The following is a 26,972-nucleotide window of genomic DNA, read 5'->3' as shown; positions in this document are numbered from 1 at the left end:
TAAGTAATATCAGCCGTGTACGGCGTACCTCAATTTGTCCTTGAAGATAAAGGCTGATGATGGCTTGAAGATGAAGAGTGAAGACTATTTGTTGGGCTTGAAGATAGTGTGAAGAATGAAGATGAAGGTGAAATCGAGAGTGAGAGAGAGTAAGCTGAGGTCCTGAGGAATAGGAAAGCTGAAGGTAGAATAGTTGAGCTCCTTCTAGTTCTCGGGTCTTGACTGAGTGACTCTCGATTGAAGACTGGTAGGCAGTGGAGGTGGAGGAAGGAAGGTGAGAGTGAGACAGTGAGACTTGAGTCTTGGTAAGTCTTCAGACTTGAGAGACGATGAGGAAGATGCGAAAGAGTTAACAGATTAGGTTTTGCAATTTCAATTTGCACTTTTGCTTTTTGGTCATTTTGGAGGTTGATAGGTTGTTTTGTAATTTTTGTTAATTGTTAGATGTATTAGTATTATTGTTATTAACTTATTATGTTATATAATATAAATTATATATTACATATATAAGATATTGTTAAAAATATTATATTATATATTATTAAATGAAATTGAAATCATAGTTACGATTTTGAATTCCTATTTCGAATTCCCCAATTCGAAATAGGTAATTCCGATTTCAAAAAATATATTTTCGAATTCGACCGAATTTTGACCAATTCGAAATTGGAATTACCAAATTCAATTCTGAATTACTGAAATTCCGAAATCAATTCGAAATCGGAATTTTTCGACTTTGCACACCCCTAGTTGGCTGCCATAGAATTCACGAACTACGTAGCTATTTGGTGGGATCAACTCCTCATCAAACAAAGGAGGAATGAGGAGCCAACCATCCGAACTTGGGAGGAGTTAAAAAGGATCATGAGGAAGTGCTTTATACGGGGTTACTACCATGTGGATTTGCACCATAAATTGCAAACCCTCACTCAAGGTAGTATGATAGTCGAAGACTACTTCAAGGAGATGGAAATGGCAATGATGAGGGCTGATGTTCGAGAAGATGAGGAGGCAACTATGGCTCGATTTGCAAGGGGGTTAAGGGCCGAAATTGGAGATGTTGTGGAGCTTCAACACTACCTTAATATGGGGGAACTGTTGGACAAAGCTGTCAAGATGGAAAGGAGACTCAAGAGGAGGGGTACAACTTGCCAAAACCCCAACTTCCAATCTAGAAATTGCAGAAGCTCGACCATAAGGAGTGAGAATACCACCTCGTTTGCACAAAATTCGTCAAAACCAAGTGGAGCCATGAAGCCTAATGCTTCATTCCCCAAACCAACTCCAAGAGACGGATTCAAGGCCAACCAAGAAGCCCCTAAACCAAGAAACTGCGACACTAAATGCTTTAAGTGTCAAGGGTTTGGACACATTGCTTCCCAATGTCCGAACCAACGGGTCATGCTTATGATGCCCAAAGGAGAAATGCTAACGGATGAAGAGGATGAGTACGAGAAGATGCCATATTTGGTTGAGGATGAAGAGGAGGAAATCGAAGTAGAGTAGCCCACATCAGATTGTGTTGGCCTAATAGCTCGACGTGCATCAGCTACTCAAATTAGCGTGGAGGATCTACAATGCGAAAACATATTCTACACGCGTTATCATATCAAAGACAAGGTTTGTAGCTTGGTGGTTGATCCTGGGAGTTGCACTAATGTAGCAAGCCACAACCAAGGTTTATACTTGATTGATAAGTTTGTTGAATAATCTCAAGTCATCCTCAAGTATTCAAAAGAAACTCTCTTGGATAAGAGAAAGGTGTTAAAACACACAAAATTCTTATGTATATTGAAGCTACTTCAAACAATGAAAGTGCTTGGTTATTTATAGCCTTACATGGACTCAAAACTTAATGTCCCAGATCTAGACGAAGAAATCAAGTTGGAGTGCGAAAAAACACTTGACCCTTCTAAACCCTAGATTGCAAACCTTGAATTGAATCTCAACTCACAATTGAATGATTTAGTGAACCAATGTTAAAGGTAGAAGAACACCACAACCAAGGTGTATACTTGATTGACAAGTTCAAATTGAATAACTTAAGAAAACTCTCAAGTATTCAAGCAAAGCTCTCTTAGACAAGAGAAGTGAATAAAACTCACAATTTTATTGTAAAATCTAACTTTTAACGCTGGATAGATTGTTAACCATGGCTAGAACAACAAGCAATTGGCAGAAATTTTGAAATCCTAGAAATTACTCTACCCAATTTGTACCTTGGCTGGAATTTTGTTGGAAGTTTAATCAAGGTTTCTTGGGTTTGTTTTTGGAAGGTTAGGGTGCTGATTTGTGAGGCTTTGTGCAAGAATTTGGCAAGTTTGAATTGGTAGTTGAGTGTGACTAGGAATTGTTTTCAATCCCAAGTCAACTTGGAATCCCAATTTCAGATTGCTTTCTTGTTCTACTTCAAGAAGGATCGAGTGTGTTCTTTCTTTTCTTGCGTTGCTCTTTTTTTCACGTAAAACAGATTTTTTTTTATCTTTTCCTTCACTACAGATCAATGCTCAGAGAACAAGATTCGGTCTCAAGTTATGCACAAGATCAACCGCAACTTTCTTGTTCAAGAAAACAAGAACTAAGGTTTGTCCAAGGTTCAAGATTTGGTCAACTTTGATTTCAAGAATTCAAGAACCTTACTTGTCAACCCAAGAACTTCAAGATTTATTGAAGAATTTCCAGAAATTCACGAAAGGTTATCAAGAACTTCAAGAAATTTTGTATATTTCCAAGAAACAAAGGAACCAGCCACGATTAGTGTAAGGAACACAAGATCCAACACAACTTAACAAGAAAACCCTAGCAAACTACTAGATGCAATCATGGACAGCACTCAAGGATTAAAATCATCAAGAACAAATAGGAAAATATATTCTGGAATTTTTTTTTGTCGGATGAACAGTAACTTCGAGATGAACAGTGATGATGAACAGTAAAATTGTTTCAGAGTCGTGAACAATAGCGTGCACTGTACGCTTTTGTTTTGGACAACACTCAAGAAACAACAAGACATTGACAAGATCAAAACATGATGCAAACAGATTTGGAAATTCGGACAGCAAGCAACAAGACGCGAAACAACAAGGAAGACCACGAGACCTTAGCAACTCTAAGAGAGTAAGACACGACCAGAATTTATAACACGAAAAAACTTACTTGACACGAACAATGTGACGGACCCACCTCACCCTAAGGCGAACCAGAGGGTTCGGCGGGTCGCCTGTCCAACTCTCGCCGGGACTCAGTCGTTCACTACATTCCTCAAACAGATTACAATATAAATCTCAAAAATTACATCAAATTCTCCAACAATTACACATCCAAGTCTCCAATGATTACATGTCATAAGCGAAGCGGAAACGATTCTCAACTATACATAAAATGATTCCAAATCCAAATTATACAAGATATATGCCATCCAGTCACGTGAACAAGTACTACAAGTCCTTCCTTCGCCACGAGCCCTGTGGAGGGAAATAAAATATTTTTGGGGTGAGCTAGAAGCTCAGCGAGTAACCATTAAAATCAGTAATCAAATCGGTTTCACAATAGTTCATTTCAATGATGTCATAAATCAATGATGTCAAGAATCAAATGATAAGTCTAGAAACAATTACAACATTTACAATACATTAAAATGGAGTATCAATAATTCAAGGAACATTTACAATGGAAAGCGATAGTAACATTCATTAAAAGGATACGGGCTTACATGGAGCTATTCGTTTGTTCGTTCGTTCCCCTGACATTTCCCCTTATTCCTCCAATCGTTTGAAAACACATTTTTTTGTAAGTAGAATCCCTCGTTCATCCTTTTGTTCGTTCATCCCCTTTTCCGGACGTTGACCGGACTCCACCCATCTGACCATTGGCCGGACTCCACCCATCCGGACGTAGCCGGACTACAAGGTAATACTCGAGTATACCAAATTCACCCAGGGTTACCCTATCGCCCGACCGAGTCCGCTTCTGGCTCGAGTCAATCGGTAACAAAGGGCAGTGGCCAGTTCAGCCAAACGGCTTACATTCATGCGCAACTAGCATTTAATCATTAATCATTGAAAATTTCATATTTATTTAGGTCGAGTGCGATAAAGTACACACTCGCCTAGAAAACTCGTTTTAACAATCATTGAAAGCACTTAACACATTATCAATCAATAATAACAAGCCAATAAATCAAGGAATATAGCAACAAGGAACACTCATATGCAAGCACGCATGATATGCAAGAAAACAGTTCAAAAGTAACTTTGGAAACAATTTAAAGGTAAATAATGCAAGAAAACGGTTCAAAAGTAACTGTGGAAACAGTTCAAAAGTAAATAATGCAGGAAACGGTTCATAAATAACTTTGGAAATAGTTTGAGGTCACTCACCTCCTTGGCTCAGAAATCATCCATCATATAACATTGCCTTGCTCAAATCCAAGTCTTAGATCACAAACTCAATGCAAACAAGTCCCTTCAAAGTTCGGACAGCACTTCCCCTAAATTTGCTTACTTTTCCGACCATCATGGCTTCATTATTTCCTCAGCCAGTCCCAAAGGTACACACACAACAACAAGTTCATCCAATAGCCATTCAGCAAGCTCCAAGTAGTACAAAGACAAGTCAAGCTAGGAAAAAGTCCGGAAATGAAAGTGAAGCTCAAAACCAGAAAAATAGTTTTGACGTCATTTTGCGGTAATGGTACCAAAGGTGCTACGATTGTCGGATGAAGGTACAAGACCCACCGTTTCGAAGCTAAGAGACAGGGCTACAATATTGCAGAAGGTCACTCAACCCAGTTTCGAGTGTAACCAGGTAAAAAATGCAAGATACTGCACCAGAATCACAACGCATTCTAGCGGAAACACCATAAATCAGGCTACCTAAGCCCAAATCCAGAAATTCCAAAACCATCTGAAAGCTAAGACATAGGGCTACAATTCATCAGAAGACCTCAACAACCAATTCGGAAGCATTCCTGATCAAAACAACCAATTACAGAAGCAATTCCCAAATTCGGGTAAAACCAGAACAGCAATAGTAATTTCGATTTTTCTCATTCTACACTACTCCGATTGACCTGAATATTTGTAGGCACCTATAAACTACCATTCTCTACAACTTTCATGTTTTAAACCAAGGCCAATTCAGCCTCTATCTATGACCTAAAATTTCGGACAGAATGAAGAACCAAGGAACCCTAATTTTCCAGATTTCTTCCAAAACAGAAATTACTTGCAATCTTCCACTTTTTCCACCTTCTAGAATCATTATATACCATTTCAAATCATCATATATAGCCACACCATCATGTTCATATTAAAACAGAAAAATCCCCAATAATTATAAAACTTCACCAACTCAACCAAAAATCACAATATAATCCATAAAGTTGCACCTTATACCACCACTAATCATGATTTAAGCATCAATTAAGGAAGGAGAGTGGTTCCTCACAACTCACCTTAGCAATAGAAGAGAGAGAACAACTAGGCACCTTAACCTTCCAAATAACTCCACCAAACAATTCACAAACACTAATAGAAGAAGTTTTATGGAACAAATGCAAGATTAAACGGTTGATTTGAGAGATTGAGCAAGATTCGAGACCAAAATTGTGGAGAGTTTTCTTCCTTTCTTTGAGCAAGAAAGTCGGCCAAGAGAGCTTGAAATAAGAGCTTATTTTGGTCAATTTTTGATATTTATTTGGTAAAGGTAAAGGTAAAGTCAAATGGTCAAAGTCAAGAGTAAATTAGATGGTGACACTTGTCACCTTTAGATTTAAAACTTATCTTTTTGTCTCTCCAATACAAATATCTTAACACCTTGTAAAATAATATCACTTAATACAAAATTCTAGCAAGTTGTCAAAAATATAATGCATTTACCGCACTTGCGGGTCCCACGTTCAAAACGCACTTCAAAATTAACGTGGACTAACTTGGATCAAGAAAATGATTTGGAAACTATATTTCCTTATAGAAATGTATAAAAATTAATATATTGAAGAAAACAAACTTAGAGACAAGAAAACAAAATAATGTCGAGAAAATATATAAAAATTTTCGGTTTCTCATACTCCTAGTTTTCGGGGCGTCACAAACAAGATATACTTGAATTTGTCAACTAGCTTTGATACCAACTGATACGAACCGGCTCGAAAGTATTAACTTGTATCCCACATAGTCCCGGATCTAGATGAAGCGAATCAAGTTGGAGTTGCGGAATAACACTTGATTCCTCTAACCCTAGATTGTGAACCTCGAATTGAATCTCAACCCACAATTGTTCAAGTGAATCAATGTTATGGTGGAAGAATGCCACAACCAAGGTGTATACTTGATTGATAAGTTCGATGAATACTCTCGAGCAAATTCTCAAGTATTCAAAAAGGATTCTCTTGGACAAGAGAAAGGTGTTTAAAACATTCAAATTCTGATTTATTGAATAACTAATGAAAACGTTGGAAGTGTTTGGCTATTTATAGCCTTACATAGACCCTAGACCTAATGTGATTTGTAATCACTAGTTATCCCAAAATTAAATGACACATTCGGCCCTCTTGAAACCCTAGCCTTGGCCGAACCTATGAAAGCAATTAACAATTAAATAAAGCAAGGTAATTTATCATTGAGCCCTTGCTTAAATAACACTAAGCAAAACGACTCAAATAAATAACGAACCAAAACAGAAATTGACACTTAAACTTCGGATGAAGCTCCCAACTCCACTTCACTTGGCTCAAGAGCTTGAATGAGAGTATAACGAATTGTTTTGTCTTGCTCAAGCTCAGTTCTAATATGTGCATGGTCAACTCCATCGTAAGTGGCACAAACTAGGGCTTGCATTGTCTCTTTAAAATTCTTGGCACGCGCTCTAGTCGTTGGACCACTTAGTTCCACTTGAACTTCACTTGCCATGCTTTGGTCAGCCTGCCCTCTTGCATCAATGAGACTTAACATGCATCAAATGAAACATGCACCAAATTATAAAAGGGAAAAGATAGAAATCTTTACTCGACCATTAAAGTCACCATGAAATTAAGATAAAAGAAAATATAAATTATTTTTTTAAATTAAGAGAAAATATAAAATAATTTTTGAGTCCTCACACTCTCTCCCTCTTAAAAGAATTTCGTCCTCAAAATTCTCACCCTTTGCTTGCAAAATAAACTCGAGTTCTCTCTTTTACAGGGTTTTCTCCAACTTATCCGAGCTAAACACGTATCACCCTTTCTCATTAAAATTCCTTCCTTACTAATCACAAATGAAGAATCCTTGCTTAAATTCGAGACTAAATTGCAGCAATTGACTCATGGATAGGAATTTAATGCCAACCGAACATAGACATTTCATATTACTAATGCAAACATCAGGCTTCAAGTTCAAGGTTTATAACTGGAATCCAACTTACTACATAAAACTTTCGCTATATATAGTCCGACAAATATAACTCTTCTAGATAAAACATCATGAAGGGCAAATTTCGACTAAGCAGATTTTCCATAGCTTAAGTCATTTATTTCGAGCAGTCTCTCACTTGACGTCCAAAGTTGCTGCATCTACAAGGCACCAATTTTCAACTCACACCTTCCAGTATGAAGTTTTCTCATAGATTTCACACTTAATAGTTACAAATCTCTTCTTAATGTGTCTCTTCTTTCTTTGTATCATGGGAGTTTCCTTCACCACTTTTAATTTGGTTGTTAGGAATGTCTGGGAGAGACAACTTGAGTAGGTGAATGCACCAATAATTTTATTTCATACCTTATTTCGCAATTTCTCTAGTTTCTTCTCGTAATTTCCTCGCCTTTTCATGTTCTTGTTCAGTAACTCACTCTTGTTTCCATCGTCCTTCCCAGTGGTCAACTAGTTTCTTGTAGAACTCTACCTCCTTTCGACAAACCTCTGTTTCCTCATGTATATTTTTCAAATTCTTCATATCACCACTTCACATTAACTCAAATGACAACTTGCCAGATAGATCGAAAGATCGATAGGAGTGGCTAATCACAAGTTAAAACTCTAACCATATATCTCTTAAGGTCTTTTACTTCCAAACTAAGCATTAACTAGTCTGAACTAAGATAAATGAGAAAGTGAAACACAAGTAAGAAAATACCTCAAGATACTATGCCACTTACTCCCATTCTTGGGTCTTATACACATAATGAAGCACTGAATTATACTTCTTAGATCACAAGTTTTGCACCTTAACTCACTCTCCACTATACACTCATCTCAAAAGGCATGCGCAACAAGAAACTATGCCCTCTTCCCCCCAGTAGTACTTTTTCCATCCTCAATCAGAGCGGTCATCCTAAGTTCCCCAAGAGGTTGTATATAAGATTAGAATCCAAACCCTTTTCCTCGGAATTCCCATACCCCAGAAGTTTCACTCTCAGAAGGATAGGTGTGACGCCCCACTTCTCCCAAGGGCGAACCCAAGGGTATCGGCAGGACATTTGCCCAGTTTTCGCCAGGACTCGATACAATACCAATTCAAACTTAAAGGGACAACAATTAAATATACAAGTCGAAGTAGAGAAAATAAATCGCTTCCATACATAGATATTCAATCTTACATCACAAGTTTCAAAGTATATCAACTTCCGCAAAATATACGACTTTCAAAAGATGTCTAGTCAAGTACATTCCCAAAATTCTAGTCAAAAGATCCATCAAGTAGGCTTCTCCATAATTCCTTCCAATTCAGCTCCTGTTAAGGAAAACAAATCTAACGGGATGAGCGGATGCTCGTGAGGCCAAGAGAAAAAAACAAAACATCACATGCGAACACATAGTTCTAGTAACAAGTAACGATAACATATGTACAAGAATTGAAGTCAGAAAGTTCAAGTAATTCACAATTTATAATATAACACACTTTTTAAGGATACGGGAGCTTTCAAGAGCTAATTTCCACTTGTTTCGCCGGGTCTCGATCATATACCTCCACGTGATGACACTCTATCATCCGGGTAGGCATTTTTAATCCGTAGAACTCCACTTTACTTCACGAATCCTGTTCACCGTTACACTCCCTGTTCTGGGCCCGCTCATCATTTAGAAGGCGATACTACTCGAGTATGCTAAGAGAGATCTCTCAAATAGATCAAGCTTTACAAATAATCTCATGGTTCACCAAGCTTCTCGACCAGGCCCATGCCAGCTCGACTTACAAGGTTAGCCTATGAGTTTGGGCGTCCCCCGAATATGAATACGAATACGAATATAAGTCGATGAGCAGCGCTCCATTCGACGATTCCAAATGTGAACCACGAATACGAATTATAAGAATATAAGTCGATGAGACAACGCTCCAATTGACGGTTTCAAGTATGATGCACATAGCCAAATTCGAATAAAATTTTCATTTGAAAGAGAACGAGTGCGATAAAGTACACACTCGATTCAAAATTTCCAATTTCACATAATTGATGCAAAATAATTCACGTTTTTAACCACATAACATGCACTTGACACTCACCAATCAAAGTAAGGGAGTAAGTGCTCAAACAAGTGTTTAGACGTCCGCTTCGAGATCCTCTTGAAGGTCCCCTTGAGCGCCTGAGCAAATAATAATTGCCTATCACATACTATTACTTATAAACCCTTTGTTAACAAGGAAGATTGTACACTTGTACAATACTAAGAAAATGTCATGAAAGAGAGCGTTAAATACTCGTAAATCGAGACTCAAAAGTGGGGTTTAATAACACAAAAGAAAAAACTGATTTCTTCCATGAAATCAAGTTTAAAATGGTCAATCAACTTCAAAGGATGGAGAAGAGTTTCTAAAAACTCATTTCCCATCGAGTCGGAAAATTTCAGTTTTAAGTGACAATCTTTGAAATTTCATATCTTTCACTCAATAGGTCCAAAATTGGAAAACTTTGTACCATTGGAATCTTAGTTCAAATTACTAAAAGTTCCTAGAAGACACTTTTCCAAGATTATAAACAACAGACATTCAAATTTCAGCTCAAAGTGGCTGACTTGAGCATACATGACAGTTTCGATCATGTTTTTTCGGCAAATTTTGGAAATTCGGCAAAATTCACAGGAAGTGAACTAGCCTCTAAAGTTCATAACACGATAAGAATTTCAATCAAGGGTTCAAATACAAAAAACGGAATTAGATTTGGAGTTTTGAGTGTCAAGATATAGTAGCTCAAAGTTGGAAAATTTTCACTATTAAACAGTGAATTTTCCAGATTTGAAAGTAAACTTTGGGTCATCATTTGGGTATCAAATGGACTTAGAATAACACCAAATTTGGTACAATTCAACTCCCAAATGAGGACTAATCCTCTACCAAATTTCATGTAAAAACTCATACGGGAAGGTAGTTAACAAAACTACCAAAGTTCAAGAAATTTCCAAGACAAATCTGTCTTCTTGCTTTCTTTCCCTTTTTAAACACTTTGCACCATGAAATCAGTCCCATTTTGGTTCATTTGTGAAACCAAGGTCCAAGAAACATTTCATAAGCAATTGATAGTTGGTTGACATCAAAATTTTCAAAGCAAAGCATCTCACAAACAACCAAATTAGTTGGCCAGCAAAAAGTAGGGTTTTCTAGCTCAGCTGTAGTTTACAAATTGTACCATATCTCACTCAATACAACTTGGAATTGAGAATGGTTGGTGACGTTGGAAACTAGAATCATAAGGCTACATTTCATCAGAAGAAGTTGTTTGGAAAATCAGTTCATAGGTAGTTTGAATTCAGGTGACAGGTTGCAGCTTCCCACTGCTATTCAAACAGAACAGTAGAACAGAACAGACAAATTTGGTGTACCACAATGGATCACTTAGTTTGAACCAGATGGTGAATTTTACGGCACTCGATTTTGAAATTTGTACAGAGAGATATGTTCAATTAAAGAGACACTATTCATCAGCCCAAAACACGTTTTCCAGTTTGCCTTTCATTTCGAAATTTCAACTTTTACTCAACCAAATCAATTGATTTTTGGTAGAAACTTTCTATACACACTATGTAACATATATACATCAGTTTCACAATCATTTGAGCAACAAAAATTCGAACTAATGCCACGGCAAAATTAGGGCAGATTTCAGTCAGCTTTCCTACGAAATTTTCCTTCAACTTTCCTTCGATTCTCTATCCATAATTATCTTAAACAACACTTAAACAACCCAAATCAAGCATTATATCATCACATCACCCATACAACCAAGGTGGGATTTCATAGAGCCCACATTAACCATTCCAATTCAAATAACAACATCAATAATGAAGTTACAAGCTTCATAGTCTAGATTAAACCCACTAAAGCCGAGATTAGAAGATTGGATGATTACCTCCTAATCCGTGAGAGAAACCAGAAATTTTTGCACCTCTAAAGCGCCAAGAAAAACCGTGAGATGATGCCTATCTCCTAGCTTAAGTGAATCTCCAAATGATTTTGAGGTTGGATGGTAATTTGTAGAGGATTTGGAGCAAGAATTGAAGTGAAATGGTGAAGAGTTTTTCTCTTCTTCTTCCTTGAAGTGTTGGCCGGCTATGGAGAGTGAAGAGAGAGGGTGGGCTGATGAATGAAGCTTCTTGGAGAAACTTGAGTGTTTGTGGTTAAAAGTTTGAGCAAAAGTCAACTACGAATAGTACTCGCGTGCGCGCGTGTCGTGTCCGTTTTCTCTCGGGTTAGTTTCACTTGTGCACTAAACCTCTAGTGTACTTCCTTTAACATTATAATTATTAACTCTTAGTAGTCTAGTATTAATTTCTTAAATCTCCATTGAGTCAATTTGACGCGAAAAATGCGAATTGTGAGAACCCGAAAATTTTCTTATTTTCTAGGCTTTATTTTATTTAATTGCACGTATTTTCTATATTTTCTTTATTAGAAAAATTTTCTAGATAATTTTTATGTGTAAATATAGTTTTTAAATCATTTTTCTAGTATAAATTAGTTCATAAGATATTAGGAGTGTATACCGGGCGTGGAACCCGCTAGTACGGTAAGTGCGATAAAATTCGATCAATTAGGTTAAGTTTTGTATACAGGGAGTAAATCACTAGGTGTTAGGTGATAATTAGAGGTTACCAAATGGATTGATGTTGGAGAGACAAAAGGATAACTTTAAACCAAAAAGGTGACAAGTGTCACTTGGTGATTACTTCTTAGACTTTGACCATTTTATCAACTTTACTAAATAACCAAAAATTGACCCAAAATTCATCTTCATACACATCTCCCTTGGCCGACTCTCTTAAGGAGAAAAGAAAAGAAAACCTTCAACTTTCTTCTTCTCAATCTTGCTCAATCTTAAAACCTAACCGTTAAAACTTCAAATTTCTCCATAAAAACCCTTTGCTAAGTAGTATTGAGGTATTTGGTGGAGTGGTTTGGAAAGAGAAGGTGCTAAGTTGCTTCTTTTCTTGAGTTTGCAAGGTAAGTGGCTAAGGAATCTTTCCTTCGTTCTTGATAATGTTAAATTAGGGACTTGTGATAGTTAAAGAGGTGATTTTGTGGAAGATTTCATAACTTTTGGTAGAGATTGATGAATTTCTGATTTTATGCATGATTTTTCTGCTTTCATATGTTTAGTGTTGGTTGGCCATGGATGATGGCTTAGTATAGTCTAGAATGAAGCTTTGGTGTGTTAATTGTAGCTTTTTGCGGAAAATTTCCGTTTTGTACGGAAAATTTCAGATTTAAGGTTTTGAATTGGGGCTTTTCTAGGGTTATTGTGGGACTCTTGAATTGGCTGTAACATCCCGAATATTAGGAGGTTGTTTGTGAAGAAAATATTAAAGTATATTTCTTCGGGTTTGATTTAAAACCTTATTTCGTTTTAAACGACTAGAAACCCTAATGTTTTAATCAAAAACCCTAGTTTACTTGTGACTAAACGGTTTCTTAAATCTTTCATATTTTACTAGAGATTCTAATGTTAATTATTGAAATTGTAAATTCCTCACGTTTTCTTAAAAAATTTCCTTTTATTTGAAAATTATTATTTATTAAGGCCCTACTACCCAATTGTTCAACAATAAGTGCAGATGAACCTGGAAATAGGGTTTTACACTTCGGTTTCAAGATTTGAGCAAAATTAGGGTTTTCGCGATTTTTCGCCGGATGAATTTTCGGTACTGGCCGAGGATCAATTTGATGATTAAAAGTGACTTTTAAGTGAGAAATAATATGTGAGTAGTAGCAATGATGTAAGGTTAGTGAATGGGAAGTAAAAACCCTAGTACGTGAGTTTTAAGAAAAACGGCGCGAACCGGCGGGTCCCGCGCATTACCGTTTGAACGCACCACTTGACCACCAATTTCTTACCCTACAAGCTTATTGACTTTTGAGCAAAATATCTTCTTGTTTGGCAGCTGCTTTGACCGAAAATTTGAGGCTAGAAAATAGCAAGGAAGAAAGAGAAAAATGAAAGGTGGTGGTGGCGACAAGTGTCGCCACCCTAGAGTTTCTTGGCCAAGTGATTAACTAGCCTTCTTAAACCAATTTTCTGCACTTTCCTCTTCATTTTTCCAGCAGCTGGTCGACCAAGAGGGAGAGAGAAAGTGAGAGCAAGAAACAATTCCTTCTTCTTGATTCTAACCAACCAAGTGACAAATTAAATTTCTAAACCGATTAAACTTACCTTTGAGTGATTAGTTAGTGATTGTTGGTGAAATTTTGGAAAGAGAAAGCTTGGGCTACACTTGGTGAACTCTAATCAAGGTAAGAGGATGATATCTCTCTAACTTTCTCTTTCAATCATGGTTAAAGTAAGCTTAGTAGCTTGATTGGTGGTGGATTCATGGATGCTAGCATGTGTAGAAGTTTTTCCCCAATTTATTTGATGAACTAGGGCTGTGGAATTTCTGCCCAACTTGATGTATGATGCTTGTATGTTACAATTAATGTTGTATAAGATGTTTTGGTAGTGTGAGAGGTGAGAAATTGGGGAAAGTTGCACTAGAAACTACAAATTTCAGATTTCTGGAAATTCTAGCTTACATTCTGTCCGAATTTGTATCTGTGTGTTAGAGGCCGAATTGGCTTTGGGTCAAAGAAGGAACGTTGTAGAGAATAGAATTTTATAGGTGCCTACAAAATTTCAGCTCAATCGGAGCAACATAGGACGTGAAAAGTCCAAAATACCCTTACTGTTCTAAGTATTTCCCAGCAGTCCGTTTCATCAGTTAAGTCCAGTTTATCACGTTTTTTGACTAGGAGCCGTACTGATTTAGCTCTGGGCCAAAACATGAAAGTTGTATTGTTATGAAGTAGCTTTAAAATTCCTCTAAGAACACCTGAATTGGACTTTTGTACACTGAGTTATGTCCGTTACAGCGTAATGCATTTAAACAGCCGATGAATTCGTTTCTGGTTTAGTAATTTGAGAATTTGACCAAGTTACATTAGAAACTGGACAAAGTGACCTTTATAAACATTGTAGCTCTGTATCTTAGCTTCGAAATGGCATAGGTTACGCCTCAATCCGATAAGCGTAGCCTCGGATATGTTATTTCCGTATTTGTACGTCAAATCTGTCTTGTGCTAAATTGAATTTCTGCACTTGTCCTTAATGCGATTCTTGTTATTATGATATTGTGAGCCTATGGAACGGCTCTTGACATAAATTGCTGATATGTATGATGTTGGGTTGTTGTTGAAGAAAAATAATGAAGCCTAAATGGCTGGAAAATTAGGTAAACACAAGGGGCATGCTGCCCAAATTTACGCTCGAAGACTAGAGAACTACTTGCAACTTGAGTAAGGGTTAAGAGTGATTACTGCTTGAACCATCTAGGGTACTTGAGTCTTCTTGTTCCGAGGTATATAAGTAAGGACTTGGCCGAACTTGTACCCTTGAGAAAGGAAATAATGATTGCTCGGAGTATGTTTTCCTTATACTTTCGACTTGCATGGCATTTTCAAGTATAAATGTTACAAAGTTTTACCATTTAAAAAGCGAGCAAGTGTTTCACGACTACCATCCGAGTGAATTTCAATTTCTTGATTTTATTGAACGAAACGTCTAAGTTTCGAATCTTAGTCATGTTTCAAAGTTCTCAAACTGAGTTTTATCGCAGATTTGGACTCCGAACCCGGAGTATAACCTGAAAGTGACCAGTAAAGGCACTATATCTTTTGGTGAGTGCTTTCAAATACCGAATTGCACTAGATACTTGAACTTGATACGTGACCAATATGAGTACATGTTATATACGTGAATTGATAGGGCAAGAGTGTACTTTATCGCACTTGCCCTTACGTGATATACTTGTTTATTGTTGCAATTGACTTGATATACTTGTTTATGATGCGCGCACTTCCTGGAATTCCAGAAACCCTGTGGCGAGTTACTCTAGTCGAGCCGGCAAGGGCTTGGTCGATTGGGTAACGAACCCTGGGTCTCTTGTATTGTCGAGTGGAGTGATATCTCCTCGACTAATCGGTATACTCGAGTATTACCACCCGTGTTCTTGAGGATTTTGGGCCCAGCTGGGGGTTGAACGGTGGACGGAGAGTCGTTTAAGTGGTGTTCTACTGGATTGGTTATTTACTTGAAAGTTGATGGAGTGTCAACTACTACGGGATCAAGCTTCTGGTAATGTAATGGGAATTTGGCTCCTGAGAGTCATCCGTATCCTTATACTTTGGAGTAATTATTGTTTATTGGATTATTGTTTCTTTTGAAAAATTTTCTACATTCGCTCATTTTAAGATTGCTACTTGACGTGTTACTGTTCACATTTATGAACACTTTATGCTCGTTACTTTGCTATATCGAAAACTCGTACTTATAAATAATGGTCAATTTGCTATTTGGAACCTCACTGGGCTTTTAGCTCATTCCACTCCATTTGTTTTCCTTTCAGGGGTACGAGCGAGGTGTGAGATATGTAAAGTCTAGCATAGACTAGCTGTTTGATTTTGACTTGTACTCACGCTATTCCTCGGATGGAACATGTTGTATTTGGATTGTATTCGTTTTGATCTAGTTTGGTGTATTGAGACTTCGTACTTCGATTTCTATTAATGTAAATTATAAGCTTGAATTGGGAATGTTATTTATGGTTCATGAATGTGTGTACGTGACTCGATTGAGATAGTGAGTGAGTCCTGGCGAGAGCTGGGCAGGCGGTCCGCCGAACCCTTTGGTACGCCTTAGGGGGAGGTGGGGTCGTCACATTGGCTTTGTTTAAAGGGTATTGTAACCCTAATAAGGTGTATTGAATGGCCTATGACTTACAATGGTATGTGGTTCTGTTGGGGAGATATAAGTGATTGATTGTAGGATGAAAATCTGAAATTTTAAGGGAAATGCTGTCCAAATTTTAGGTCCATATCCTTTCTTGGAATTGGGTTGCTTTACATGTTAATGAGGGACCTTGGGGTTGTCTAAACCTTTAGCACCAAGTGTACCTTATATTACTTTCAAGTTCTTACGGCTTTACATTAGTGATGTGTGGTTTGGATTTATGACTCGTAATCGAGTCTCATTGTGTTTTATTGAATGTTTTAGGGCGTGCCAGTGACGCAAGGCGCTTGTTGGATAGAAATTTGTGAAAACTCTCTTTGTTTGATTGGTAAGTATACTACTCACATGATTGTTACTTCATGGCTTTATTATATGTGAGGACTCGTAAATTTTCCTAATTTTATTTTTTTTCTCGCCTGCATTTTTGTCATTCTACCCTATTATATTGAATTTTCTGAGATTTTATAAGTAAATATAGTTTTTAAATCATTTTTCTAGTATAAGTTAGTTCATGAGAAATAAAGAGTGTATATTGGACGTGGGACCCGCTAGTGGCGTTAAGTGCGATAAATTCGACCAATTAGATTACGTTTTGTATACCGGGATTAATATACTAGGTGTTAAGAGATAATTAGAGGTTACTTAGATGGTTTAATCTTGGAGATACAAAAGGATAAGCTTGAACCATTAAGGGTGCCATGTGTCACGACCCAATTGGATGGTTGACTTACCTAACTTTCTTACCTTTACTAATAGGAACAATTTTGACCCAAAATCATCTCCAATTTTCATCCTCTTGGCAGAACCTCCTAGGGAGAAAAAAGAAAGAGAGCTTCAACTTTCATCTTCCATTTCTTGCTTATAACTTGAAATCCAACAGATTAAATCTTGAATCTATCCACAAAGGTGACTTACTAAGGGTGTATCAAGGTCTTGGTGGAGTTATTTTGGAGAAGGAACCACTAAGCTACTACCTTTCTTGAGGGTTTAAGGTATTTTGCTTGGAAACTTACTTTTGTTCCTAATAATGGTCAATTAGTGGTTTGTAGTGGCTAAGTATGTTATTTTATGGAAGATTTTGTGGTTTGAGGTAGAATTAGTTAAATTTCAGATTTTATTGGGGATTTTTCTGATTTTATATGATCATTAGTGGTTGGCCATGAATAATGGTTTGATATGGTGTAAAATGAGGCTTTTATATGTTAGTTGTAGTTGGTTGTGGAAAATTTCAGCTTTGTGCGGAAATTCCAGGTTTAGGGTTTCAAATTTGTCCTGTTCTGAGCGGATTTATTTGGGCATGTTAGAAGCCAAATAAGGCTTAGTACAAAACATGAAAGTTGTAGTAAATGATGTTTTATAGCTGTCTGTAAAATTTCAGCCCGATCGGAGTACTGTAGTATTTGAAATGATCGAAATACCCTTGACTGCCCATGAGCCCTGTTTCATGGACAGATTTCTGTTTTCATGAGGAATTCCATTTTTGACCATGAAAATGCATGATTTGGCTTTGGAGGTCTTCATAAGAAATGTAGGTATATGTCTTGGTTTCGAAACACCATAAGATACACCTCAATCGGACTTTGGTAGCTTGAGTTATTTTCGTCTAACCATAGTGCGGTTAGGTAACCGGTTTGTGAGATTCTGGTTTCGTATATTGTAATTTTGACCTAGCTACACTACGAACTGGACTGAGTGATCTTCATCAAAGTTGTAGGCCTTTGCCTTAGCTTCAAAATGGTAAAAATTTAATTCCAATTCGATAAGCATAGCCTCAGTTGTCCGTTACGTAAAACAACGTCAAATCTGTCTTTTGTTTTCTGACTTAAACTTCATTTCCGAACATTTTCCTAGCTTGAATTTGTACCTGTAAAACTTTGAGCCTATTGAACAGCTATTGAAATGAGATTGTTTGGTGTGTGACATTGCGACTGATTTGATGAAAAGTGAAGCCATGATAGCTGGAAAAGTAAGCAGATTTAGGGGAAATGCTGTCCAATTTTCTAGGCCGTTTGGTTCCTTTAAGTTGAGTTGCCTTTTGGTAGAAATGAAGGGATTTTGGGTCGTTCAACCCCTAGGTCCTCTCGTTACGTTTTGTTCCAAAATCATGCTTTTGCACCGTTGCATTTGTAGTTCGTTGGGTTAGGCATACGATTCATAGTTGAGTTTCATTTGTGAATGTCGTTCCCATAGGAACCATAATTGTTTTACTTTGATCATTTTAGGACGTGCTGGTGATCCAGGAAGTACTTCAGGGGGGAACGTTTGAAATTGTTTTACTTGAATTGGTGAGTGTACCACTCCCCTCTTTTGTTGTTTAATTTGGTTTCTGTACATGCAATCTGTGATATGAATTACTGTACTATCTGTTCATTCTATTTGAGACGAGGGTGTACTTTATCACACTCGTTCTCTTATCTGTCTGTATGCCTATGTACTATGTGAATTTGGATCTGTTATCTGTATCTGTATCTGTTCTGACGTCATTTGGAGGCTTGTATCGAACGACTTTTCTGTGACCTCTAAGCTCAAAACATGTGGCTAGTTACTCGAGTCGAACCGGTAAGGGCCAGGTCGATTAGATAACGAACCACAGTAGTCTGTTTTGGAATCTTTGGGTATTGAGACCCTTGATTCCGGTATACTCAAGTATTACCATTTCTGAACTATTTGGAGTTCAAGCCCGGTAGGGGTAAGTTTGGTGGACGGATTTTGGTGTAAAGTGGTGCTCTACTAGACGGGACTGGTTACTTTATTTGGAAAGTTGACGGAGTGTCAACTATTATTTCGATCAAGTTTCGGTGAAGCAAATGGGAATTTCGCTCCTGAGAGCCACCTGTATCCTTTCTATCTATGGTGTTTGTTAATTTCTTTATTTTATTTGCATATGTGACTAATTGAATATGAAGTTCTATGATTCTTACTTGCTATTATTTTGGTACCTCATTGAGCGTAAACTCACCCCCTTCCCATTATCTTTGTTTCCTTACAGGGGACAAGCTTTGAAACCACGGTTTTGGAAGAAAGGGGTCGTGCTAATGTATATGTTATTTTGTTAAGCTTTTTTGTAACTGAAACCCTAACTATATTTTGACCAGTATGAACACTTTGGCTTGTAATTCAAGTTAAACTGCTGAAGACTCCGATGTAAATACATGTATAAGTATGTAATCTTGTCTATTAAGTGTATTCAGGGAGATGTTACGTTTCTATGGCTTTGGTGAGTGTTTAATCAATGTCCTGTTTCACCACATGATTTGGTAAGTGATATTAGAGCTTGGTGGTTTCATTTGTTCGTTTTCTTTGGGTCCTATCACACGTACTATACGGTTCGTGAAATTCGACTCTGTAGTCCTGGCGAGAGCTGGGCAGCCAGTCCGCCGACCCCTTTGGTTCGCCTTAGGGTGAGGTGGGGCTTTCACATTATACTTGAAATCTATGAATGGAATGCTTGTGTTTACTGATGATATTGGTTGAGACGAGGGTGTACATTATCGCCCTCATACTCTATGGCTTAAGTGACTGTTTATTATATCAATTGAATTTCACTTGAATACACTTGAACTAGTGCTGTTTGGACGTGTATCCAACGACCTTTACTATTAACTCTGAGCTCAACCCCATTGGTGGTCAATTGAATCAAGCCAGTAAGGGCTTGGTCGAGGAAATTGACAAGCCATGGGGACTGTTTATGTGGAATCATTGGGTATGAGACTCTTGATTCCGGTATACTCGAGTATTACCATTTCTAAACTGATTGGAATTCGGGCCCAGTAGGGGTATGTGAGGTGGACGAAAATTGGAGAAAGTGGAGTCTACGGTATTGGTTACTCCTTAAGCATTGGCGGAGGGTCAACGGGGCGAGATCAAGTACGGCAAGTGAGGAAAAGGGCTCTTGAGAGCCGTCCGTATCCTTTTAAAAATCTTTATTGAAATGTGGTGTTAGTTGACTCACTTATTGAATGCCTTTGGCTTGAGTAGCTTTGTGCTTATATGAACTTCGTTACTTAGGTGATGGTATCTCATTGGGCGAAAACTCACTCTATTGCCTTTGTTTTTGTGACAGCCCCACCTCCCCCTAAGGCGAACCAAAGGGTTCGGCGGACCGCCTGCCCAACTCTCGCCGGGACTACGGGGTCGAATCACTCCCAATTCTATAGCACGCGTGAAAGAAACCAAACAAAACAAACGATTGGGAAACCTCCAGGTTAAATGTAACTTACCAACTCATAATATTGTCGAAATCCCTGCCAGATTTTATTTTTTTCACACTTGGATACTATACTCGTCCGAAATCTCAGTAATGTCATTGAACTCCATGTATCCAACAAAATGAACACGTTCGAGCGGGGTAACACATGTACATGATTAAACACTTTTATATAAATACATGATTGCAAAATTACACATTAAAAGGGAGTTGTTGGATCAAAATACATTCAAGATTTATATCTCTTGAGGAGCTATACAAAAGAATATATATCTAGCTCAACTCATGCTTCCAAACATCATTGTTCCCAAAAGATTTTCCTGTAAGGAAAACAAGGATAACAAAACGGGGTGAGCTATAAGCTCAATGAGGTACCAAAAATAATAACAGTGAAGGACCAAGGAACTTCATGCTCAATTAATCACATAGGTGTACCAATTAAGGAGATATGTAAAAACTGAGATAGAAAGGATACAGATGGCCCTCAGGAGCCAATTTCCCGTTGCAATACTTGATCCGACTACGTTGACCCTCTGTCAACTTCCAACTAAAGAAAACCAGTCCAATAGAACACCGCTTTAACGCCGAATCCCATTCACCATTCATACCCCCTTACCGGGCCCGAACGCCAAATAAAACAGGAATGGTAATACTCGAGTATACCGGAATCAAGAGTCTCAATACTAAAAGATTCCATAAAAACAGGCACCCACGGATTGTCAATTTTCTCGACCAAACCCTTGCTTGGCTCGATTTAATTAACTCCCCATGAGGTTGAGCTCAGGTTTAACAGGACGATCAAGTTTAACAGGACGATCGTGGACACACTTCCAAACGATCGAATAACAAGTGCAAGTAACAAGTTCAAGTACATAACAAGTACAAGTAACAGATTCCAGTTTGTTCAGTACAGGCAAGAGAACGAGTGTGATAAAGTACACCCTCGTCTCATACAAGATAAACGGTCAGGAAAGATATTCAAGTAGCAAGTTACAAGTACAGAAAACCAGTTTAACAATAACTCAGGGGAGTCGTACACTCACCTGATCAAACAAGGATAATTTCAAAAGTTTCCTTCCCAACTGTGGCTTCACTCGTCGTTACCTCCTAGAACAATCAAGGCAAACACTTAAGACTCGACTTCAAGACCGAGTATGGAATTCGCAAGTGAGACTCGGTTACGAGCCATATGCCTAGTCAAAGGAACCATTAATGCAAAGCAAAGAGGTGACCTCGGAGTAAAAAAGTATCAATTATTCTTAAAAGCATGAACAACCTCAAAGCCCTTCCTACAATGACTGACCAACTCCAAATTTGAAGTAGATAAAGAAAGCAAGATCGATACTAGGAAAACAGAATTTTTCCAGTTCCGCGCGACCTTATATGAAAAATCATATCTCAAGTTTTGTAAGTCTAAAATTAATAAAAGTTATACCGTTGGAAAATATATTCAAAGGGCTATAACTTTCCAGAAAACACTATTGTAAGATTCAGAACGTAAGTCAGTCGAATTCAAGTCGCAAGTTGCTGCTTTATCCAGTGGAGGACAGAACAGGTACAAGATTTCAGTCAACTTTGAAAAATCACCATAAATTGGAAAAATAGAAACAGGATCTGAAATTCACACGGTTTATAGCTCTATGAATCTAGTTTAAAACACAACAAACGGAACTGAATTCTGACATTTCTACATCAAGATATAGCAAATTCCCCAAGACTGTACCGAAGCTCCTACAAACATTTGGACAGCACTTCCCCTTGTCTCTCTTTACTTTTCCAGCCATCAAGGCTTCTTTTGTTTTCCTCAATCACTCCCAAAGGCACACACAAAATAAGTTCATTCAATAGCCATTCAGTAAGCTCCAAGTAGTACAAGTACAATTCAAGCTAGGAAAAAGTCCGGAAATGAAAGTTAAGCTTAAAACCAGAAAAACAGTTTTTTGACATCATTTTGCGGTAATGGCACCAAAGGCACTACGATTATCAGATGTAGGTGCAAGACCCACCATTTCGAAGCTAAGAAACAGGGCTACAATGTTCCAGAAGGAAACTCTATCCAGTTTTGAGTGCAAATAGGTAAAAATGTAAGATACTACACTAGAACCGCAAAAATAGGTTCACAAATTGCATTCTGGTGGAAACATCATAAATCAGGCTACCTAAGTCCAAATTCAGTAATTCCAAAGCCATCCGAAAGCTAAGAACCAGACCTACAATTCATCAGAAGACCTCAACAACTAAATCAGAAGCAATCCCAACCAAATTCACCAATTACAGATGCAACTCTCAAATTCGGGTAAAACCAGGGCAGCAAGGGTAATTCCGACTTTTCTCAAGTTACGCTACTCCGATTGACCTGAAATTTTGTAGGCAAATATCATTCCCTACAACTTTCATGTTTTAATCCAAGGCCAATTCGGCCTCTAACATGGTGCAATAAAACCGGACAGAATGTAAGATAATGACCCCTAACTTTCCCATTTTCCTTCCAAAACAGAAATTTCTTGTAATTAACCACACTTTCCACCTTCTAGCTTCCTTCAATATCATTTCCAATCATCATAGAAAGCCACAACATATGAATCATATTAAATCCGAAAATTCATGATTAAATAGAAAATGTCATCAATCTTCACCATAAGTCATGAAATCATCCAAAAGATCACTTGTTCAACTACCACACCTACTAATTTCACCTCATAACCAACAAGGAAACAATTTCTTAACCACTTACCTTACAAACACTAGATGCAAGGTAGATGAGAGTCTCTCCCTCCAAACAAAAACCACCAAGCACCTCAATCACACCTAGCAAGTAAGTTTTATGGAGGAATTTAAGAAATAAATGGCTGGATTACAAGATTTTGGCAAGAAAAGGGAGCAAAAATTGAAGAGCTCTCTTTCTTTTCTCTCTAGAGTTGGCCGGCCAAGAAGGTGAAAATGAAAGACAAATTTTGGTCAAAATTGGTTTAGTAAAGGTAAAGAAAGACTAGTCAATTGCCAAGCTCCAATCACAAGGCAACATGTGTCCATTCCAAGCTTATCTCATTTCTTTTGTCTTGCAAGAATTAATGAACTAACCAAACCCCTAATTATCTCATAACACCATGTATACAAAGCTACTCCAAATGAACCACATTTACCACACTTATTGCACGAATGGATCCCACGTCCGGTATACGCTCTTAAATTTCTCAAAAACTAACCAATACTAGAAAATCATCTAAAAACTATATTTACTCAAAAAAAATTATTTTCACAATTTTTCAAATAAATAAGATGTGGAAAAACGTGCAATTAAAAGAAAAAAAATAAATAAAACCTAGTACTTAAGAAAATTTCGGGCTCTCACACTATTGTAATGATCCCACATCGGCTAGGGAGGAAGTCCTGGGGCTGCTTTAATAGCCTGTAGTGGTCTCTCCCACCTGACCGAGGCCTTTTGGAGGGTGCTGGGCTTCTTGACCTGCGGGCTTGGGCTCTTCACTTGTTGTGGGCTATAACCCCACCTCCAGGAACAAAACCCATGGCCCAATGGGGTGGTTAACTGTGGGACAATATTGGTCAGGGGCGTTAGAGTTGGTATCAGAGCCGACTCCCGACCCCCGTGTGCCAGCGAGGACGCTGGGTTCCCTAAGGGGGGTGGATTGTAATGATCCCACATCGGCTAGGAAGGAAGTCCTGGGGCTTCTTTAATAGCCTGTAGTGGTCTCTCCCACCTGACCGAGGCCTTTTGGAGGGGTGCTGGGTTTCTTGACCTGCGAGTTTGGGCTCTTCACTTGTTATGGGCTATAACCCCACCTCCAGGAACAAAACCCATGGCCCAATGGGGGTGGTTAACTGTGGGACAATATTGGTCAGGGGCGTTAGAGTTTTCCTTACAGGGATATAAATAACTTTTGGGAGACTGTGATTTTGGAAGCCAAGTGGAGCTAGTTTAATATTTTTTGTATAGCTCCTCGATGGTTGGAAAACCTTAAGTGTATTTTGATCCAACCTCTCTGTTGAGTTGTAAATTTGCAACTTTACGTATATAAACGTGTTTGGAAATGTTCATGTATTACTTTGGTTTGTAAATGTCTAATTTCAGGGTTTATATGATTTGATGGTAATCGGTAGGGGATTGTGACGTGGCCGGCACTATTCATGTGCGGCTTCGATTTTCGTTTTTCATTTCGCGATTTTGAATCGTTTAAACACGCTATTATTTTTCGAAACATTTTAGATTGTATATAACCGTCTTAACAGTCTTGGCGAGAGTTGGGTAGACAGTCCGTTAACCCCTTTGGTACGCCTTAGGGGAAGGTGGGGTTGTCACACGAACTTCCAATTCACGTGCGATAAAGCGAAACTTAAGAGAAACTCTTGTAACGATAATATAACTCACTAATACTAGGGTAAATAATCCTAAAAATAACTATTTTTGAAATAAAAACATGAGTCCTCACAAGTATTAATTCCTCAAATCTCTAATTAGTTTGTACATGCGCGACTTTCGAGAAACTTTCGACGCGTGCACGGTATAAACTTAAATTTTAACTCACTCACATCTAATCTCTCAAATAACTTTTCTTAGTCCACTATTGATCATTTTTAATTCTTCAAGATTATTGCACTCTCAAATCGAATTTTACCTCGGAAAATGTGTACTCATTATTCCTTACTAAATGAGACTCCGAAAAATAAATTTTACTAACAAAACGTTTTAAAAACATAAGCAAGGCATTGTTCCATGTAAATGGATTTAAAATGAAATAAATTATTCGGAGAAAACGAGTGAATAAATAATTAAATAAGATAAAAATAAGAAAATTTTTTGGGTCCTCACAATAGGATCAAGGCCAAGTCCATATATTTCTATAGAAGAGTAAGTATCAAGAGAGTATAGGTAAGAGTAGTCAATAAAGAGTCAAAATACAGTTATCTAATATCACAAGAGTGGAACACCTAAAAGTCCACATGAAAATAAAAGAAGGGAAATAGGTCTATAGTGCTAGTTTCTCAAACACACATGATGTGACGGCCCCACCTTCCCCTAGGGCCTACCCCAGGGTTCGGCAGGTCGCCTGCCCAGCTCTCGCCGGGACTCACTCACTCACTCACTACAGTCCTCCAATGAAATATAAGATAAATCTCAAATATTACATCCAATTCTCCAAGAATTACATATCACGAGTACCAGAAAGTAAAACCTAGAAAACTGATAACTACAACCACCACGCCAACTATATACATCTTACTCGTCAACTTTTAACAAATCCAAATTCAAGTATTCTATAGCTCAAAATCTAACCACCTTCCCGAGCGATTCCCGTGTCGGCCCCCTGCTAAGGAAAACAAATAGAACGGGGTAAGCTATATGCTTAGTAAGTAAACAGGGGCAAAAGCATAAATTTCACGTAACAACAGTTACACAGTAAGAGCAAAGCAAAAGCAAAAAAGTAACATCACATAATAAGGATACAGGTGGCTCCAAAGCCAGATCGTTTGCCATGCGTGACCTCCCGCCGACACTCCGTCGACCACAAATAATGGTCCGTAGAACTTCACTTGTACTCCCACCGTACACCTTATCACCCTCTCTGGCCAGACACCTCACAAACTTGCTCGAGCGAACAAAATTGAGCTTGGTTCACAAGCTCGGGTCACAAACTTGGTCCACATAATCGGTGAACCGGATTCACAAACTTGGTGACCTTAAACTAGGTTGGACTGACTTCGACCAAGCCCTAACCGGCTCGAATAGTCCATCTAGGTCATGAGATCGGGCCCCAAACTCACAAACTTCACAAAATTTATTCAAAAGTCACCCCGAGCCATAAGCTCAAGGGGTTTAGTTCCAAAATGATTCATATACATATGCCATGTACAAATATGCGCGTAAATTAGGGTTTAGGTCGAGTGCGATAAAGTACACCCTCGCCTAGGTACCCTTTTCATATATATCGAAACACATAAGCAACTAACACATAAGAGCGGTCTGAATACTTACTCAACGAACAAAAGAGCAAAAGTTTGAAATTTGTGCCGCGAGGAGTAGCTAGTAGGCCCCACCGGCTCCACCTAGCTCACCACCGTCTGAAATAGAAGATTGCGTCACATAATATCATAAACGGCTACTAATATGCCTAAAACAAGCAAAACGGCAAAATCGGCACATACGAGTGCGGAAACGGCATACGGAAACGGGAATGGTAACCTAATTGCTTTGCCGTCAAAACTGTTTTGAGCCTAATTGAAGCTACGAGTGTCGGATCAAGGTACATGAGGTACCGTTACGAAGCTAAGAGGAAGGGTTACAGTTTTCATGAAGACACCTCAATCCGGATCTAAACGAAAATAGGTCAAAAGTACAGAAAACCGTTCCAGGAATTCGCACTCTAGAGTAACGAACAGGGTATGTTTGCTGGACCATAACTCCCAGCTCACAAATCCAAATCAGAAAATTCAAAAGGAATTAGAAACTGAGATATAAGGTTAAAACTTTGATGTTTTGGCCAAGACCTGAATCCATTCAGAACAGAACGAAAGTTGAGT

General features: G+C 38.1%; 1 protein-coding gene across 1 annotated transcript in view; it reads left to right on the top strand.

The window, feature by feature from the left end:
- Positions 1-864: 864 nt before the first annotated feature.
- The window catches only part of LOC140008743 (uncharacterized), a 56,581-nt gene continuing 30,473 nt past the window's right edge, over positions 865-26,972 (top strand). The window contains exon 1 of the mRNA XM_072053607.1: positions 865-1,497. Coding sequence (XP_071909708.1) covers positions 865-1,497 — 633 coding nt within the window. The remainder of the gene's footprint in view (positions 1,498-26,972) is intronic.

The sequence above is a fragment of the Coffea arabica genome, chromosome 6c, assembly GCF_036785885.1.
Source record: "Coffea arabica cultivar ET-39 chromosome 6c, Coffea Arabica ET-39 HiFi, whole genome shotgun sequence".
NCBI lineage: Eukaryota > Viridiplantae > Streptophyta > Magnoliopsida > Gentianales > Rubiaceae > Coffea > Coffea arabica.
The sequence above is the reverse complement of the archived record's forward strand: the minus strand, read 5'-3'. Positions and strand labels throughout refer to the sequence as shown.